General features: G+C 37.2%; 1 protein-coding gene across 2 annotated transcripts in view; it reads left to right on the forward strand.

The window, feature by feature from the left end:
- ATP6V1H (ATPase H+ transporting V1 subunit H) overlaps nt 1-19,247 on the forward strand; it is a 144,597-nt gene that overhangs the window by 42,209 nt on the left and 83,141 nt on the right. For both annotated transcript variants that reach the window (XM_046026704.1, XM_046026715.1), the window contains one exon: nt 2,610-2,802. In XM_046026704.1, the coding sequence (XP_045882660.1) occupies nt 2,610-2,802 (193 nt within the window). The remainder of the gene's footprint in view (nt 1-2,609; nt 2,803-19,247) is intronic.

A 19,247-nucleotide genomic window follows, 5' to 3' on the forward strand; every position in this document is an offset into this window, starting at 1 on the left:
CATCTGAAGACTCATAGGGCTTGTGTTCCTGAACTCAGAGGAAGGGCCTTGGCTTGTGCTGCTCTCTGTGAGCGTGTGTAGTGAGGTTGTTCAGCCAGCGCTGTTACATACTGAATTCAGCTGCTGCCACGGGAAAGCAGTTGCTGCTGTGGAAGTGCAGGACTGTTGCTGGAGTGATACCCACAGGAGCAGGAAGCTGACAAAGCCTCTTCTTCCTCCTTCTTAGCAGTCAACTTCTAGCTGCTTCTGTTGGCAGAGCCAGCTGGCAGAGCAGAGCTGTGGCTTAAAGTCTCAGCCACAGTGTCACAAAGCAAAGTGTAAAAGGCTTACCCTAATAAGTGGAACAGTTAGCAAAAGGAAATTAGGTACTAGGGTATTAATAGTATAAAATGTATAAAATACTATAAAATAGTATAAAATAGTATAAAATGACTTGCTTTTACAGTTTTTGAAACACTGACATCAATATTAAATAAAAGCAAGTCTTATGTAACAACCCCAAATAGAAAGGAGGTAAGGGAAAAATTAAGCCTGAGAAAATTTAGGGCGATTCAGTAGATTTATAACTGTATACAAATCCCAAAAATGGAGAAATGGCATAAATATAAGCCTTTTGATAAGTTAGTAGTTGTAGATTGTAAGATTAGATTTAAAAATCTATTTTTATTAATAGACTTTATTATTTTTATTTTTAAAAATTCATTTATTTTATTAACATATGTATTGTTTGTTTTAGGGGTACAGGTCTGTGATTCATCAGTCTTCTACAATACCTAGTGGTCCCCATAGCACATACCCTCCCCAGTGTCCCTCACCCGGTTACCCCATTTCCCCCCACCATCCTGCCCTCCAGCAAGTCTCAGTTTGTTTCCTAAGATTAAGAGTCTCTAAGGTTGACTGTGGACTCTGAGGAACTAACTGAGGATTTTGGAGGGGAAAGGGGTGGGAGGTTGGATGAGTCTGGTGGTGGGTATTGTGGAGGGCATGTATTGCATGGAGCACTGGGTGTGGTGCATAAATAATGAATTCTGGAACAATTCTGAATTCTGAATTCTGAAAAAAAATTTTTAAAAAATCTTTAGGCTTTGTCTCCCTCTCTGGTTTATCTTGTTTCATTTTTTCTTTTCTTCCCCTTAATCCGCCCTGTTTATTAAGTTCCACATATCAGTGAGAGCAATATAATAATTGTCTTTCTCTGACTGACTTACTTCACTTAGCACAATACCCTCTAGTTCCATCCATGTTGTTGCAAATGGCAAGATTTCATTTTTTTGATGGCCGTGTAATATTCTATGGTATATATCTATCACATCTTCTTTATCTGTTCATCTATTGATGGACATCTGGGCTCTTTGCATAGTTTGGCAATTGTAGACATTGCTGCTATAAACATTAGGGTACAGGTGCCCCTTTGGATCACTATATTTGTGTCTTTGGGTAAATACCCAGTAGTGCAATTGCTGGGTCATAGGGTAGCTCTATTAATAAACTTTTTACTTATTTTTTACTTTTTATTTATTTTTAAAATTTTTAATTTTTTTTTTTTTTTTATTTGAGAGAGAGATAATGAGAGAATAGAGCATGAGAAGGGGGAGGGTCAGAGGGAGAAGCAGACTCCCTGCTGAGGAGGGAGCCCGAGGCAGAACTTGATCCTGCACTGCAGGATTATGACCTGAGCTGAAGGCAGTTGCTTAACCAACTGAGCCACCCAGGTGCCCTTACTAGACTTTTTAAAGAGAAGTTTTATGTTTAAAAATCAGAAGTCAGAATTCCCATATGTACTTACCTTCCCACAGTTCTCCTGTATTAATGTTTTACATTAGTATGGTACATTTCTTTCACTTGACGAGCCAGTATTGATATATTCTTATTTACTAAGGTCCATATTTATATTAGGATTCACTCTTTGTGTTGTGTTTTGAGTTCCCCATAACCACTTTGGTCATTTTTTAGTGGCTTATCTTCTTTTTTGTTTGAATGTAGGCATTCCCCAGGGAAATTTCCTTAGTCTTCTTTCTTGATGTAACTCCATATAGCTTTCCCAGTTTCTTTATCAGTAAAATGGGAGGCTCATCTAGAAACTTCTGAGGTTTTAACCACCAGAGTTAAAGATTGGCTGTGTCCAGTTCAGATTCATGACAGGTTTTTCCCCAATCATCCCCTTTTCTCTGTGTGAGCTTCCTAAGTATTTTTAAGTCTACAAATGATCCTCTTGGTTATCCAGACTCAAAATCTTGATATACCTTCTGACTTCATCAAGGTGTACATCCATTTGTGTTAACAAATCCTTTTGTATTTTTTTTTAATGTCTATCTTACCATTTCTTCTACTGTATTGCAAGTTTATGTTTCCTTTCTCATTGCTTCCCTGCAGCAGCTGCTTCTGAACACTGAAGTCCTGTGATTTTTGGAGAGAGATTTAAGTGAGGCTGTGCTGGAAATGGGCCTCTATAAGTAAGGACCTACCTTGCTTATATCTGGCAGAAAAGAAGCTGAGGACATAATTCAGAGAGACTTGTTCTGTTAGTGCAGAAAGAGAATAAGCAATTATTTTTTCTTTCTTATTGCACTGTTATAGTAAATGTCTTCTTAATGTGTTTTCCTTTTCAGCATCATGGGAGTTTTGAGTAACAAGTGTGGCTTTCAACTCCAGTATCAAATGATTTTTTCCATATGGCTCCTGGCATTCAGTCCTCAAATGTGTGAACACCTGCGGCGCTATAATATCATTCCTGTCCTGTCTGATATTCTTCAAGAATCTGTCAAAGAGAAAGTGACAAGAATTATTCTTGCAGCATTCCGTGTAAGTGTTTTATTTTTTTTATTATTTATTTATTTATTTTTTTTAGTTGTGTGTATGTGGCATTTTTCCTGTGAAGTACATTTGAGGGCTTTTAGCAGGTGGGAAAAAATTGCTTGTTCTCCATGTAGTTATGAAACTATGGGGCCTTGGTGAACACAGAGTAAAATCTCACTAATTCATTGTGGCATCGAGGAGTAGGATTGGGGAATAGCCATTTAAGTGGATAAAATGTGTAGGAGATGTAATTGATGTTCACATAGAGGAAATCCTTTTTCATTGCAGTGTGTTCCAAGACGCTGTTAGGGAAGTTTTTCTCTTAAGGGGCCCTTGTTTTAATATAGAGTTGTATTTCAGATTCTGGATCTGCTGATGAGCTGATGAGTGTATTTCTGAAGCAACTCCAAGGATCTGTAATCATTTTGTTTAGTAAAGTTTTCCTGTTAGAATATTAGAATTTGGGTGATATTTAAGTCAGCTTCCTCTCTTGAACAGTTGAGGGAGTTGAGGACAAGAGGGGGACCAGAGTTAGAACCAGAATTCTAGGTCTCCTGGCTGCCAGGAAGCTATAACACAGAAATAAAGTATTGTTAATCGATTGTCCAGACCCAGTGTATTTGCTGTAGCCATTGTGTGTTGATTATTTTGTTGGTCACCTTAGGATTTAATTGGGTTTCTGAGGGATGAGTTGGCTGACCTAGTGTCTTTTAAGGATGCTACCCAAGAGTAATAATAGTGGGCAGTTCAGAGAGTGCTTACTCTGTGCAATGCATTGTTTTAAGGCTTTCCATTTGTTACCCCATTTAATGCTTACCACTGCCCTATAACATGATGATTATTGTTGTTATTGTTAGTATATTGGTATCTTTGTATTAGTGTTGGTCTTCTCATTTTAAAAATGGGGATACTGAGATAGAGAAGGCACATTGCGGGTAAGCATGCAAATCCAAGTTAATGGCTTCACAGTCTGCTTTTAACTATTATTTGCTCTTTATGCTTTCTTTAAATAAACAACAGCAAATCAAAACTAGAAAGTAGTACAGATGTGTTGCAGAAGTTTAAATAGCCTAGACATCACATTTGCCGAACATAGTGACAACATCTTCCAGATTTTTCTAATCACATAGAGATAAATATATAAATAGGTGTGTAATTTTATTTTGTATTTAAAAATAAAATGACATCATATTATAAATACTATTCTATAACTTTATTCTTAACAATATATAATGAATGTGTTCATTTTCATATATGTGGGTCTTTAGTAATTTTTTAAATGTTTGCATTCTTCTATGTTGATATAAAGTGGTTTTTTTAACCCATGTCCTATTGATGGGCATGTGGGGTGTTTCCAGTTTCTTCTACATGTCTACCAACTTTGATGAATATTTCTGTTGAGATATAGTTCTATAGATGGAATTGCTGAATTAAGTAATAAACTTTTACAGTTTTGTTAGGGTAACCTCAAATCACCTTTCATTAATGTGCAAATTTACATTTCCATCAGCTACATATTGAGAATGCATGCTTTTCCTTTCTTTCACTTGCATTTCATTTAATTGTTGCGAAAGATGAGCTGAAAAGTGAAATCATTATTTTAAATTTATATTCTGTTAATAATGAATGAAGTTGAGCATTGTTTAGTATCTTTATCAGCTATTTCTGTTCTTCCTATAAATTGCTTACTCATAGCATTTGTCACCTTTAAAATTTTAAACTTTGACCTGTAGGAACTCTTTTCTAGATGTTTATAGTTAATAGCAATAATAACTAATGTTTATTGAGAGCTTATTCAGTGTCAGGCACTGTTCTAATTGCTTTAAATGTGTTACTCATTTAATCTCCCAAGAACTCCATGTAATGGGCATTAGGCCTCAAGAGGTTAAGGAATTTGCCAAAATAGCTAGGAAGTGGCAGAGCAGGAATTAAGTCTCAGGCAGTATGACTCATGCTCTCAACCGTCATGCTAACCCGTCTTTGATGCTGAGAATAGTAACTGTTGTAATTTATTAATGATTTTCGTGCATTGCCTTATTTAATCTTCATGATCATCCAGTGCGTTCTGTGATTATTTTAATGTTATAGATCAGGAAACCAAGACTTGCAGATTGATTCCTCAGTTAGTAAGCAGTAGGATTGGAATTTGGGGTTTCGGTGAGTGCTGTCTGGCTCCAAATCCACCATCTTAACAACTCTGTCATCTCCTTTGTTTCTTTTCTTGGTGCATTTTTCTCAGGAATCTTAAGAGTGGCATTAAAAGGGAGGGAAACCATGAAAAGGAGAACTGTAGGTCCTGCTGAGAGAGGAATTCAGATTGCTTACTTGAAAATACATTGTTTTTCGGGGCACCTGGGTGGCTCAGTGGGTTGGGCCTCTGCCTTCAGCTCAGGTCATGATCTCAGAGTCCTAGGATCGAGTCCTGCATCAGGCTCTCTGCTCAGCAGGGAGCCTGCTTCCTCCTCTCTCTCTCTGCCTACTTGTGATCTCTCTCTGTCAAATAAATAAATAAAATCTTATAAAAAAAAAAAAGAAAATCATTCTTTTTCATGTAGAAATTGTTCTGTAGTTTACTCTTAGGAAATAGGTAAATGTGGTACCTCCTATGCCTCACCATACTGGCTCTGCCTTTAGATTTTCTTTTTCTTTTCTTTTTTTTTAAAGATGTTATTTATTCATGAGAGACAGAGAGAGGGAGAAGCAGGCTCCACACTGAGCAGGGAGCCTGATTTGGGACTTGATCCCAGGACCCCGGAATCATGACCTGAGCCGAAGGCAGACACTCAACCATCTGAGCCACCAGGTGCCCCTGCCTTTAGATTTTTCTAGCAAACTATGTGAATTGTCAAGGTAAATTTCAGTTAAGTCCAGATAAGGTAATAATCAGTTTTAAATCAAGAGTAGATGTATTAATAAGACTCCACCCTGAAGTATTTTAGTAGCTAAGTTGAATATACATCTTTTTTCTGCTTGAGTGTTTCATTATTCATTGTCTTATTTATTTAATAAAGATGAAGAATTCTAGAATTAGGATCTTCCAACATTCTCCTTTAATTGCTAGAGCTCAATTTAATTCACAAAAACCAAGTTTTGAGTATCTTTTATATTTCAGCCATTATGTAATTAATAGGGAACACAAATGCCTGAGATATAGCTTGACACTGGAAGGCTTGTAGTTTAGTGAAGACCAGAATATGTAGGTAAATAATGTCAGTTTAATGGAGCATTAAGTAATGTACAAGAAGATAAGTAATGTAAAAGAGGTGGGGGGGCACCTGGGTGGCTCAGTCGGTTAAGTGTGTGCCTTCGGCTCAGGTCATGATCCTAGGATCCTGGGATTGAGCCCCACGTCGGGTTCCCTGCTTGGCAAGAAGCCTGCTTCTCCATCTCCCACTCCCCCTGCTTGTGTTCCCTCTCTCGCTGTGTTTCTCTCTGTCAAATAAATCTTAAAAAAAAAAAAAAAAGGTGGAGGGTGAGAATGGTGGGTTTAAGGAGAAGCTTTGGAGAAGAGAAGGCTCCCAGAGATTTTGGAAGGATGTTTTAATACAAAGGTGGAGAGAGGTTGATAAATGTTAACAAATAAAGAGGCTGATTTCTGGAATTGTCAGTAATTTGTTCTTGTAGATTGATTATTGATCACCCCCTGTCCCCACCTTGAAGTGAATATTAAGGGAATAAATGGAGCACATAAGTCTGGCCGTTGAAGATACAATCCTGATTTGTGACCATTTGCTTTCTGAAGGAACAGACGTGCTCTCTAAAATGGAGCATTTGCTTTACTGATCTGTATTACTCTTCTGGGCATTGGACTGGTGGGGCCAACGTAAATCCTTCAGCCATCCTGTCACTTCATCACCCTAAGGTGTATTCATGCTCTGGAACATTACCCATCAAAGCCCAGTGCGTCTGAACAAGGCTCTGTCAGATCTGCTTGTGCTACTTTATTGTATATTGTGCCTACTGATGGACATGAGGCAGAGCTGTTTGCATTTTTAAACTCTATTAATTATGGCTGAATATGGATTATATCTTTTCAACTCCATGTATTTATTTTCTGAAGGCTTAAAGCTCCTCTATTTGATTTGTCTTTGTTTTGAGTTTCTCCCTTGTTTCTCTTCCTTTCTGTCCTGTGGTAGTTATAGGAGTTTTTAATTTATTAAAACCTCCTGTTCCAAATTAAGTACCTGTAATTAAGAAAATGGAAAAAATTGATTTTTTCCTATTTATGAAAATAATATGCTCTATGGTTAAAAAAAGGTGCTGTAGAAAAATATTAAGAAAAATTATAAAAATTAAACATAGTCTCACTCCCAGAAATGGAAGCCTATTGAGATATATATATATATATATTTTTTTTTTTTTTTAAGATTTATTTATTTGACAGAGATCACAAGTAGGTAGAGAGACAGGCAGAGAAAGGGGGTGGGTGGGGAAGCAGGCTTCCTGCTGAGCAGAGAGCCTGATGGGGGCCTCGATCCTAGGACTCTGAGATCATGACCTGAGACAAAGGCAGAGGCCTAACGCACTGAGCCACCCAGGCACCTAAGCCTATTTAATACCTGTAATTTATGATCTTTGTTCCTTTTACATGGTGGATCAACTTTGGATGAATTGTAGTGGGCACTGAAAACAATGGTTAAGAGGGGGTCTGAATTATCATCTCTTCGAAGATCATGTTTGGCAGATCCATTTCTACGAAGAGTGTCAATTTCTATGAAGAGTGTGTACACTCAGATTGGTGGTAGTGTGTTTGCCCAGCATGCACAGTGGGTTCTTGTTCATGTTCATTGGGCTCTTGGGCTGGCTTCTGTGCCTTTGGCAAATTGGCTTAGCCTCTCCATGCTTCAGGTTTGTTCATGTGTCTGGTGAGAGTAATATCATCTGTCTTAAGTCTCTCATTGGACTTTATGCTCATATGATAATGCCTTTTGAAAAAATAAATGTGGGCTAAATGAGTACTTGGCACATAGTAGGCCCTTGATAAGTATTATAAGTATCTGTGACTGTATGAGTATAAACAGTGGGGTAGTGGTATTGAACTTATTGGTATTTTTATTGTTTTTTTCTTTATTGACTGAGTTAAATTCCTTTTTAAATTTTTGACTGCTTTGCTTGGTTCTCATGTTTAAAAATATGATAATAAAATTCAGTGACAGAATATCTACTTGCAAATACTTCTTTTTTTTTAAAATTTATTTTCAGCGTAATAGTATTCATTGTTTTTGCACCACACCCAGTGATCCATGCAATACGTGCCCTCCCTATTACCCACCACCTGGTTCCCCAACTTCCCACCCCCCGCCCCTTCAAAACCCTCAGGTTGTTTTTCAGAGTCCATAGTCTCTCATTGTTCATCTCCCCTTCCAGTTTCCCTCAACTCCCTTCTCCTCTCCATCTCTCCATGTCCTCCATGTTCTTTGTTATGCTCCACAAATAAGTGAAACCATATGATAAATGACTCTCTCTGCTTGACTCATTTCACTCAGCATAATCTCTTCCAGTCCCGTCCATGTTGCTACAAAAGTTGGGTATTCATCCTTTCTGATGGAGGCATAATACTCCATCGTGTATATGGACTACATCTTCCTTATCCATTTGTCCGTTGAAGGGCATCTTGCTTCTTTCCACAGTTTGGCGACCCTGGCCATTGTTGCTATAAACATTGGGGTACAGATGGCTCTTCTTTTCACTACATCTGTATCTTTGGGGTAAATACCCAGCAGTTCTACTTGCAAATACTTCTGCACTGAGAATGAACCTACCCATGAGTCTCCTACTCTAGTTTTCATGAGTATGTTAAGGTTACTGATATGTTAGAATTTTATTAAAATAATCTGCTTAACAAAACTTACTGTGGAAAGCAAGACTAGGAGAGAGTCCTTATTTTCTGTTAGTGCACAGACTTTTTTCTAAATTGGAAACTCCTCCAAAGTTGTCATGAAAACTCTTTTTGAAAATAAGATATATTTAGTAATTGCTAAATTGCTCAGAAAGTTAGTTACCCTTAGCTCAATGTCTGCAATTAGATTATCCTAGAAAGATGACTTGGATCATTATTACTTACTTTTTTCTTTGTATGACTTTCTTTTCTGGGAAATAAATCAATAGTTGTCTAAGTAATTAACTTGCAAATTAATAGTATTTTTCAGTTTATATCTACTTAACTTTTTTGTATGTTAGTTACATATTTTAAGTTAAAATGCTTGTTCTAAATGTTGATGATTGTGAACATTTATCGAAAGTTATTTCTTCCTATAATTTGATGATAAGGTAACTTGTTTTTTAAAGGTAAGATGTGGAAGAGAGAATGGTCTAAAAGTCAGGGTCTTAATTTAGCTCTCCTGTTGTTTGAAAGAGTAGATATCTACACTTTTAACTTTTCCCCTCAGTTTTCATAAATTTACACTTTGTTTAAAAATTTGTTTTTATTTATTTGAGAGAGAGCACAAGAGGAGGGAGAGGCAGAGGGAGAAGGAGAAGCAGACACCCCACTGAGCATGGAGCCAGAGGTGGGGCTTGAGTCTAGGACTCTCACTGAGATCATGACATAAGCTGAAGGCAGATTCTTAACCAACTGAGCCACTTAGGTGCCCCAATAAACTTGTATTTTCTAATAAATATTATTTAGGTAATATAGTAACTTCTGTGAGTTTATAGTAAGAAATCAGTTACTAGTAATTTATAGTAATAGATTAAGATTTAATCTAAAGCTCAGGATAAGCTGCCTTAAATATAATATATATGGTCATTTTTTTTATCTGAGCCTACAAACCCTGCTTAATATTTTGCTCCTGCCTAGTTCCTCTTCTGTCTCATTGATTTTCATTTTAGATCATTATTATGTAAAATAAAAGGGTCATTGGAAGCAGGTATTTCTAATATTGCCACATCATAGAAGAGAGGTGTTGATATTAATTGAATCCTACCTTTGAGATTCTCCCTCTGTCTTCTTATCCTTTTCCTTCTCCCATCCACTCTTTCTTCCTCTTTCATGGATTATCTTAATCATCTATCAGATGTTTACTTAAGACCAATTGTGGTAACGGACAATGTGTTAGTTACTGAGCAAATAGAAGAATGAATAAGAGAAGATACTTTTTCTTAGGATTTTGTATTGTGTTTAAATGCTTGTCCTTAGGGGTGCCTGGTTGGCTCAGTTGGTCAAGTGGCTGCCTTCTGCTCAGGTCAAGATCCCGGGGTTTTGGGATTGAGCATGGGGCTTTCCTGCTCAACAAGGACTCTGTTTCTCCCTCTGCCCCTCCTTCTGCTCATGTATGTACTCTCTCTCTCTCTCATATAAATAAATCTCTAAAAAAAAATTCTTGTCTTTATGCAGTGACTTGATGAAGTCATCATGAAGAATGTTTACAACATAAAAAGCTCAAAAGTCCCAAAGATCTATGGAGCTAGACTGAGGTTCTTAGGGTTTTTTCTTTTCTTTTCTATTTTTTTTTTTTGACCTGTCTAGATTGCTTATCTACTTTTTATGGAAATTTGAGAAGTACAATAGTGTAGCTCTTTTCTGATTTTCCTTTCAGTATGGTGTATTAGAAAGAGTGTAGTCTCCGAAGTGGATAAGATCTCGCTGTGAATACAATGCTGTGTTGTTGGGAGAATGACCTGAACTTAGAATGAATTCCTATGTCTGTGAAAGGTGGTTAGTAATACTTAACTCACTTTGAGATTAGGTAAGGATTCAGTGAGACAGCAGGAGCCTGGCAATAGTAAATACACGGTTTGTGCCTTTTGTCTCCAGAAAGTCAAAGAATAATAGCAGTTTGCCTATTAAATCCCCTACCTCTGTAAATTGCGTTCTTACTTGGTGTTGAACATAGGCAAAGATTCAATGTTGACCTGTTTGATTTAGAAGAGGCAGCATGAATATTTAACTTTTAACAACATTTAAAAACTTTATTTAATCTTTATTTACAGTTTCAATTTTGTACCCACAGCACATGGAACTAATTATTAGGCTAATTCCTGGGCTTCTGTTACTGAATTCGGATTTCAGATTATGTAAAATAGACTCAATCTCTTGGCAAGAATATTGGTTTTTTAGACTCTGCTGTGCTAAATTTGGGACAGTACAGTCATTAGGGGAATATTCTAAGGGCGGAAAATCAGAAGACTATCTTTAGACATCCATAACTTTAATGTACACAACTGAGTTAAAATTAAGTAGTTAGTCGTGGCAGGATACAAAGTCAATGTACAGAAATCAGTGGCTTTCTTATACACTAACAACAGAAATACAGAAAGGGAAATTAGAGAATCGATTCCATTTACTATAGCACCAAGAACCATAAGACACCTGGGAATAAACCTAACCAAAGAGGTAAAGGACCTGTACTCGAGGAACTACAGAACACTCATGAAAGAAATTGAAGAAGACACAAAAAGATGGAAGACCATTCCATGTTCTTGGATTGGAAGAATAAACATTGTTAAAATGTCTATACTGCCTAGAGCAATCTATACTTTTAATGCCATTCCGATCAAAATTCCACTGATATTTTTCAAAGAGCTGGAGCGAATAATCCTAAAATTTGTATGGAATCAGAAGAGACCCCGAATTGCTAAGGAAATGTTGAAAAACAAAAACAAAACTGGCAGCATCACGTTACCCGATTTCAAGCTTTACTACAAGGCTGTGATCACCAAGACAGCTTGGTACTGGCATGAAAACAGACACATAGACCAGTGGAACAGAGTGGAGAGCCCAGATATGGACCCTCAACTCTATGGTCAAATAATCTTCGACAAAACAGGAAAAAATATTCAATGGAAAAAAGACAGTCTCTTCAATAAATGGTGCTGGGAAAACTGGACAGCGATATGTAGAAGAATGAAACTTGACCATTCTCTTACACCGTACACAAAGATAAACTCGAAATGGATAAAAGACCTCAACGTGAGACAGGAATCTATCAGAATCCTAGAGGAGAACATAGGCAGTAACCTCTTCGATATCAGCCACAGCAACTTCTTTCAAGATATGTCTCCAAAGGCCAAGGAAACAAAAGCAAAAATGAACTTTTGGGACTTCATCAAGATCAAAAGCTTCTGCACAGCAAAGGAAACAGTCAACAAAACAAAAAGGCAACCCACGGAATGGGAGAAGATATTTGCAAATGACAGTACAGACAAAAGGTTGATATCCAGGATCTATAAAGAACTTCTCAAACTCAACACACACAAAACAGATAATCATATCAAAAAATGGGCAGAAGATATGAACAGATGCTTCTCCAATGAAGACATATAAATGGCTATCAGACACATGAAAAAATGTTCATCATCACTAGCCATCAGGGAGACTCAAATTAAAACCACATTGAGATACCACCTGACACCAGTTAGAATGGCCAAAATTAGCAAGACAGGAAACAACGTGTGTTGGAGAGGATGTGGAGAAAGGGGAACCCTCTTACACTGTTGGTGGGAATGCAAATTAGTGCAGCCACTTTGGAGAACAGTGTGGAGATTCCTCAAGAAATTAAGAGCTTCCCTATGACCCTGCAATTGCACTGCTGGGTATTTACCCCAAAAATACAGATGTAGTGAAAAGAAGGGCCATCTGTACCCCAATGTTTATTGCAGCAATGGCTACGGTCGCCAAACTGTGGAAAGAACCAAGATGCCCTTCAACGGATGAATGGATAAGGAAGATGTGGTCCATATACACAATGGAGTATTATGCCTCCATCAGAAAGGACGAATACCCAACTTTTGTGGCAACATGGACGGGACTGGAAGAAATTATGCTGAGTGAAATAAGTCAAGCAGAGAGAGTCAAGTATCATATGGTCTCACTTATTTGTGGAGCATAACAAATAACATGGAGGACATGGGGAGATGGAGAGGAGAGGGAGTTGAGGGAAACTGGAAGGGGAGATGAACCATGAGAGACTATGGACTCTGAAAAACAACCAGAGGGTTTTGAAGGGGCGTGGGAGTGGGAGGTTGAGGAACAAGGTGGTGGGTAATAGGGGGGGCACGTATTGCATGGAGCACTGGGTATGATGCCAAAACAATGAACACTGTTATGCTGTAAATAAACAACAACAACAAAAAAAATTAAGTCGTTAGTAATGGCATAGTAAAGCCATTTGACTTAGACCATCAGTAGGTGAAAATATGATGTGTCTTTTTTTTTTTCTTTATCATTCTCACATTCCTGTAACTGTTAAAGAAGATTCACTGATGAGGTTGTTTAAGGATGGTCTAGTGAGGGGCGCCCGGGTGGCTCAGTGGGTTAAAGCCTCTGCCTTCGGCTCAGCTCATGATCCCGGGTCCTGGGATCAAGCCCCGCATCAGCCTCTCTGCTCAGCAGGGAGCCTGCTTCCCCCTCTCTCTGCCTGCCTCTCTGCCTACTTGTGATTTCCCTCTCTGTCAAATAAATAAATAAAATCTTTAAAAAAAAAAAAAAAGGATGGTCTAGTGATGTATTTTTTCCCACATTTTGAAACTCAGGAAGGAAATTTTTGTGCTGAAGACTTTAAGAAGCTTGCTGAGTTGTTGTGAGCTGAAAAAATGGCTAATTATTTATTTTTTTCCATTTGGCTTGGTGAATTTTATTTTTGAAAATGTCAGTCTCACTTATTCATAGCAGGTGCTGGACTCCAGGTCTCTGCAAATGTTATTCTGTTGGTTAAATTGATTTGTCAATCTTTAGTTCCTAAAATAAATTAGTATGTTTTGAGCCTGTGGCTGAAAGAGACATCGAAGATCATATTTGTTGTCTAGAGTTTTACATCGGTTGTGAGTATTATTTCTCTTTCTGGCTCCACTTAGTCAAGAGCCTATGTAATATGTCAGATAATAAGAAAATTACATTTTTACAACTCAGTGGTGTTCAGCAGAAAGGCTTAGTTCAAAAGAAATACCACCAAATTGGACTTGGATTTTTATTGGCTATAGTAGTCATATTTAATTTGCACCCACACACATGAACCCGCAGACACAGGCCTGTACTTACCTACATTTTTCTGTGTAGGCTGTTTATAGTTGTTGCCCTTTCAGGTAGGTCCACCCTAGTTCAAGTGTGTGGGTGCTGTTTTGCCTACTGCTTTGGCATGGACTTATTGCTATCAAAAATTTTTACTCCCAAGTCTGTACCTCATTCCTTATTTCAGGGATTTATCCATCTTGCTCATTAGGTACCAAGTTTGAATGAGGTATAGTAATACTGAGACAATTTTTAATCTCAGGGTATGTGTTTATACAGTGATACTTCAGGTGTGGTGTGCATGTCAGTGCAGTACTGTGAACTGTTAGCAGTCTGCAGTGGGTATGTATAGAAAGTAAGAGTAAGCTGTTAGAAGTTTATAGTAACTTGATGGAATAGTTGCATATCTGTCAAATTTAATAACATGAAATTTGAGCTTATATTTTATGTGTATTTTAAAATGCATTTTTCTAGAAAGTCATTTTTATTGTATTTTATAAAGGTATTTGTTCATGACTAATTGGAAGTTAAAAAACAAACACAACTGGTTTTCACCACAGATGGTTTGAGAGGTCCTGTTATAATATATGATATGATATAATATAATATAATATATATATAATATAAGCCCTGTTTTGTATAATTTCACAAGGCTAGCAGTTCTGGTGAAGGAAAGAGCTGAATTGTCACATGATTCCTCTGTGCTCTTAGGGAAGATTTCTGTACCTTTACTTGGACAAAAAGATAAAACTGATATATTTATACTTTTGAGTTTGTTGAGGTGAAGATGTCATTGAATTTTAGGGCCTTTAAAGAGTACATTGCTGGGGCGCCTGGGTGGCTCAGTGGGTTAAGCCGCTGCCTTTGGCTCAGGTCATGGTCTCAGGGTCCTGGGATCGAGCCCCGCATCCAGCTCTCTGCTCCACAGGGAGCCTGCTTCCCCCTCTCTGTCTGCTGCTCTACTTGTGATCTCTCTCTCTCTCTCTCTGTGTCAAATAAACAAACAAACAAAAAAAAGGTGAAGCCCACCTACCAATTCCCAGTCCTTTAGAAAAAAAAAAAAAAAAAAGAGTACATTGCTGCTGGATTATCTAGGTTTGTTTTTGGCAAGTTCAGTTTCTTAAGTGCTTTTCATAATTAATTCAATCCTTTTCATTCTTTATAATGAGATCAAAAGATGAAATTAAAACATAAAGGGAAAATGATAAGGCCCATTGACTGATTTGACATAGGGTTGAAGAAAAGGGGAGAATCAAGTATGACTAAATTCTAGAGTACTATTATTTTGGAGAATTGAGAGAAGAGGTGGTTAGTTACTATATTGACTGTGTTGAGGTTAGAGTTGAAATTGCTAGTTATGATAATACCTCAAATATGAAATTTAATTCTCTAGTCAGCAGATAGATAGTAAAAATAACAAAGGATCATATGAGCAAGAGTTTTGGTATGTTTTTAAAGTTAGAAGAAAGTAGTAAGAAAAATAACTTGAAAAAGTAATAGAAAATTCAGTAAAATAATGGTGAAGTCTTAACAAAAGCAAAGGAAGAAAGGAGGAGTTTCATAAAGGGAGACGGTATCAGAATTTAGGGCTCCCCACAGAATAAGGTCCTTAATTGAATTTCATTATGGCCAGGGAACATATTCTAATAAGTTTCAATTCTTGGAAATTTGAGACTTGTTTTATGGCTCATCTTGTGAAGAGGGAAAAATCATTTTTTATATTTATTCAGCTGTTTACCATATCTGCAGTTCTTTCTTTCTTTCCTGTAGATTCATCTTTCCATTTTACAGTGTCATTTTCTGCCACCTGCAGAATTTCCCTTAGCTCAGGGCTTATCAGTCTGTAGAAGCTCATGGGCCAAATCTGGCCCACCACTGGTTTTTATAAAGAACACTGCTGTGCTTATTTATTTATTTATTTTTTGTCTTTTGTATGCCTGCTTTTCCATTGTAATTGCAGAGTTGAATAGCTGTGATAGAGACCTCAACACCTAAAATATTGACTATTTGGCCCTTCTTAGAAAGTTTGCCCACCCATGCTTTAGCATGTCTTCTACCACAGGTCTGCTAGTGACCAGTTATCTTTTTTTTTTTTTAAAGATTTTATTTATTTATTTGACAGAGAGAGATCACAAGCAGGCAGAGAGGCAGGCGGGGGTGGGGGGTGGGTGGGGAAGCAGGCTCCCCGCCGAGCAGAGAGCCCGATGTGGGGCTCGATCCCAGGACCCTGAGATCATGACCTGAGCCGAACGCAGAGGCTTTAATCCACTGAGCCACCCAGGCGCCCCAGTGACCAGTTATCTTAATTTCAATATCTAAAAGTTGTTTATTTACCTTTATTCTTTAAAAATTGAGATATAATTGACATACAACTTTTTATTATCAAATAATAATTTGATATTTATATATATTGTAAAATGATCACCACATAAGTCTAATTAATAGTTAACAACATCTGTTACCACACATAGTTAAACAAATTTTTTTTCTTGTGATGAGAACTTTTAGGATCTACTTTCTTAGCACCTTTCGGGAATACATATAATATTATTAACTACAGTCGTCATGCTGTATATTATATCCCCAGACTTACTTATTTTATTTTATTTTTCAAAAGATTTTATTTACTTATTTGATAGAGAGCGTGCATGTGCACAAGCAGGGGGAGTGGCAGGCAGAGGGAGAGGGAGAAGCAGGCTCTTTGCCAAACAGAGAGCCTGACGTGGGTTGTGAGCCAAAGGCAGATACCCAACTAACTGAGCCACGCAGGCACCCAGGACTTATTTTGTGACTGGAAATTTGTACCTTTTAATCCCCTTCACTTAGTTTGCTTCCTTTCTCTCCCTACTCCCCCCAAATCTGGCAATCACCAATCTGTTTTCTGTATCTATGAGTTTGGGTTTTTTTTAACTGTAGTTTTTTTTTTTTTTATCTTCCACATATAAATGAGATCATACAGCATTTGTCTTTCTCTGACATTTCACTTAGACTGAAAGTCTATCCATGATGTCACAAATGGCAATATTTCCTTTTTTTTTTTTAATGGCTGGATAATATTGCTTTTGTGTATATATATACACACTCATATACCCCATTTTCTTTATCCACTCATCCTTCCATGGACAGTTAGATTATTCCCAAATCTTGGCAATTGTGAATAATGGTGAAATAAACATGGGAATGCAGATAATCTCTGCAGATAATAATACAGATATACTCTGTTTTCACTTTTTTTTGGATAAATATCTAGGAGTAGAATGGCTGGAGCATATGGTAGTTCTGTTTTTAATTTTTTGAGGCACCTGCATGTTGTATTCCACAGTGGCTGTACCAGTTTATATTCTCATCAACAGTGCACAAGTATGCACTTTTCTCCATAACATTGACAACACCTGTTGTCTTTTGTTTTTTTGATGATAGCCATCCTAACATATGTGATGTGGCATTTCTTCCTTTTTTTTTTTTTTTTAAAGATTTTATTTATGTATTTGACAGAGAGAGACACAGTGAGAGAGGGAACAGAAGCAGGGGTTATGGGAGAGGGTGAAGCAGGTTTCCTGCTGAGCGGGAGCCTGGTGCAGGGCTCCATCCCAGGACCCTGGGATCAGGACCTGAGTGGAAAACAGACACTTAATGACTGAGCCATCCAGGCCACCCTGTGAAGTGATATTTCATTGTGGTTTTGATTTGTATTTCTCAGATGACTGGTGATATTCTTATGTACCGGTTGGTCATTTGTATGCCTTCTTTGAAAAAATGTCTGTTCAGATACTCTGCCCATTTAAAAATTTTGTTGTTGTTATTGAGTTGTAGGAGTTTTCATATATTAATCTCTTGTCAGATACATATTTTGCAAATATTTTCTCCCATCCTATAGGATACCTTTTCATTTTTTTTTTTTCCTGTGCAGAATCTCTTAAATGTAGTGAATCTAGGAGACTGTGCAGACCTTTTTCGTTTGATGTTACCTACTTGTTGATTTTTGCTTTTGTTGTCTGTGCTTTAGTGTCATATATAAAAGACTGCTGACAAGACCAAGGTCAGGGAGCTTTCCCCTTATGTATTCTTTTAGGAATTTGATAGCTTCAGATCTTATGGTTAAGTCTTTAAATCCATTTTGAGTTAATTTTTGTGAGTAGTATGAGTTAGGGCTCCATTTTCATTTTTTTGCATGTTGTTATCCAGTGTTCCTAATGCTGTTGCAAAGACTATCCTTTCCACATTGAGTATTCTTTTTTTTTTTTTTAAAGATTTTATTTATTTATTTGACAGACAGAGATCACAAGGAGGCAGAGAGGCAGGCAGAGAGAGAGGAGGAAGCAGGCTCCCTGCTGAGCAGAGAGCCCGATGCCGGACTCGATCCCAGGACCCTTGGATCATGACCTGAGCTGAAGGCAGAGGCTTTAACCCACTGAGCCACCCAGGCGCCCCCCACATTGAGTATTCTTGACTCCCATGTCAAATATTAGCTGACTTTATATGTGGGGTTTTTTATTTGGATTCTCTATTCTATTCATCTAGTCTGTGTGTCTATTTTATGCTACTGTTATACTGTTCTGATCAATATAGCTTTGTAGTTTAGTTAAATCAGGAAGTGTCATGCTTCCAGCTTCATTGTTCTTTCTCAAGAGTGCTTTGGCTATTCAGGGTCTTTTATGATTCCACACAAATTTTAGGATTGTTTTTTCTACTTCTATGAAAAATGTCATTGGAATTTGGTAAGGATTGACTTCACTAATTTCCATATGCTAAGTTAAATCTCCTTCTGTGTTTATTTAGTATAATTATTAGGAATATAATTTGCCTACAAAAATAAATTTAAAAAATTTCATATTTTGGTATTGTTGACTTGAAATTGTTATTATAGGATTTTTTTGGTGGGGTTGAGGGGAGGCATTTGACAGGTCTTCTTTACCATCTTGGTGAAAGTAGCTTTCTTCAGAGCTTGTTTTTGTCCCTAAGCCTGAGCATGGTCTTCACTTAGAAATACTGGTCAATTTAATGAACAGTTTATTTGTATAAATACAGTTATACAATGTAGAGGTAAGAGTGCTGACCCCCTGTGGTGTTAAAAATTCGTATATAACTTTAGACTCCCCCCAAAACTTAATAATGAATAGCCTACTGTTGACTGGAAGCCTTACCAATAAAATAAATGGCCAAGTATACATATTTTGTGTATTATATTTGTTATATTACTGTTCTTACAATAAAGTAAACTAGAAAGAAGAAAGTGTTAAGAAAATCATGAGGAAGAGAAAATACATTTCCAGTACTGTACTGTAATTATTGAAAACATCCTCATATAAGTGGGCCTGCACAAGACAAACCCATGTTGTTTTGGGTCAAGTGTATTTAGGATTCTTTTGCTCTTTTTGTAAGTGCTTAATAAATAGCAAAATCACAGAAGAAAACTAGGGGATTTTCTAGGATGTCACAAAACTCTTCTGATAATTGTTCAAGCAAGAGAGGCTTTTTATTTTTATTTATTTATTTATTTTTA

Source organism: Meles meles, chromosome 1 (genome assembly GCF_922984935.1).
Source record: "Meles meles chromosome 1, mMelMel3.1 paternal haplotype, whole genome shotgun sequence".
Taxonomy (NCBI): domain Eukaryota; kingdom Metazoa; phylum Chordata; class Mammalia; order Carnivora; family Mustelidae; genus Meles; species Meles meles.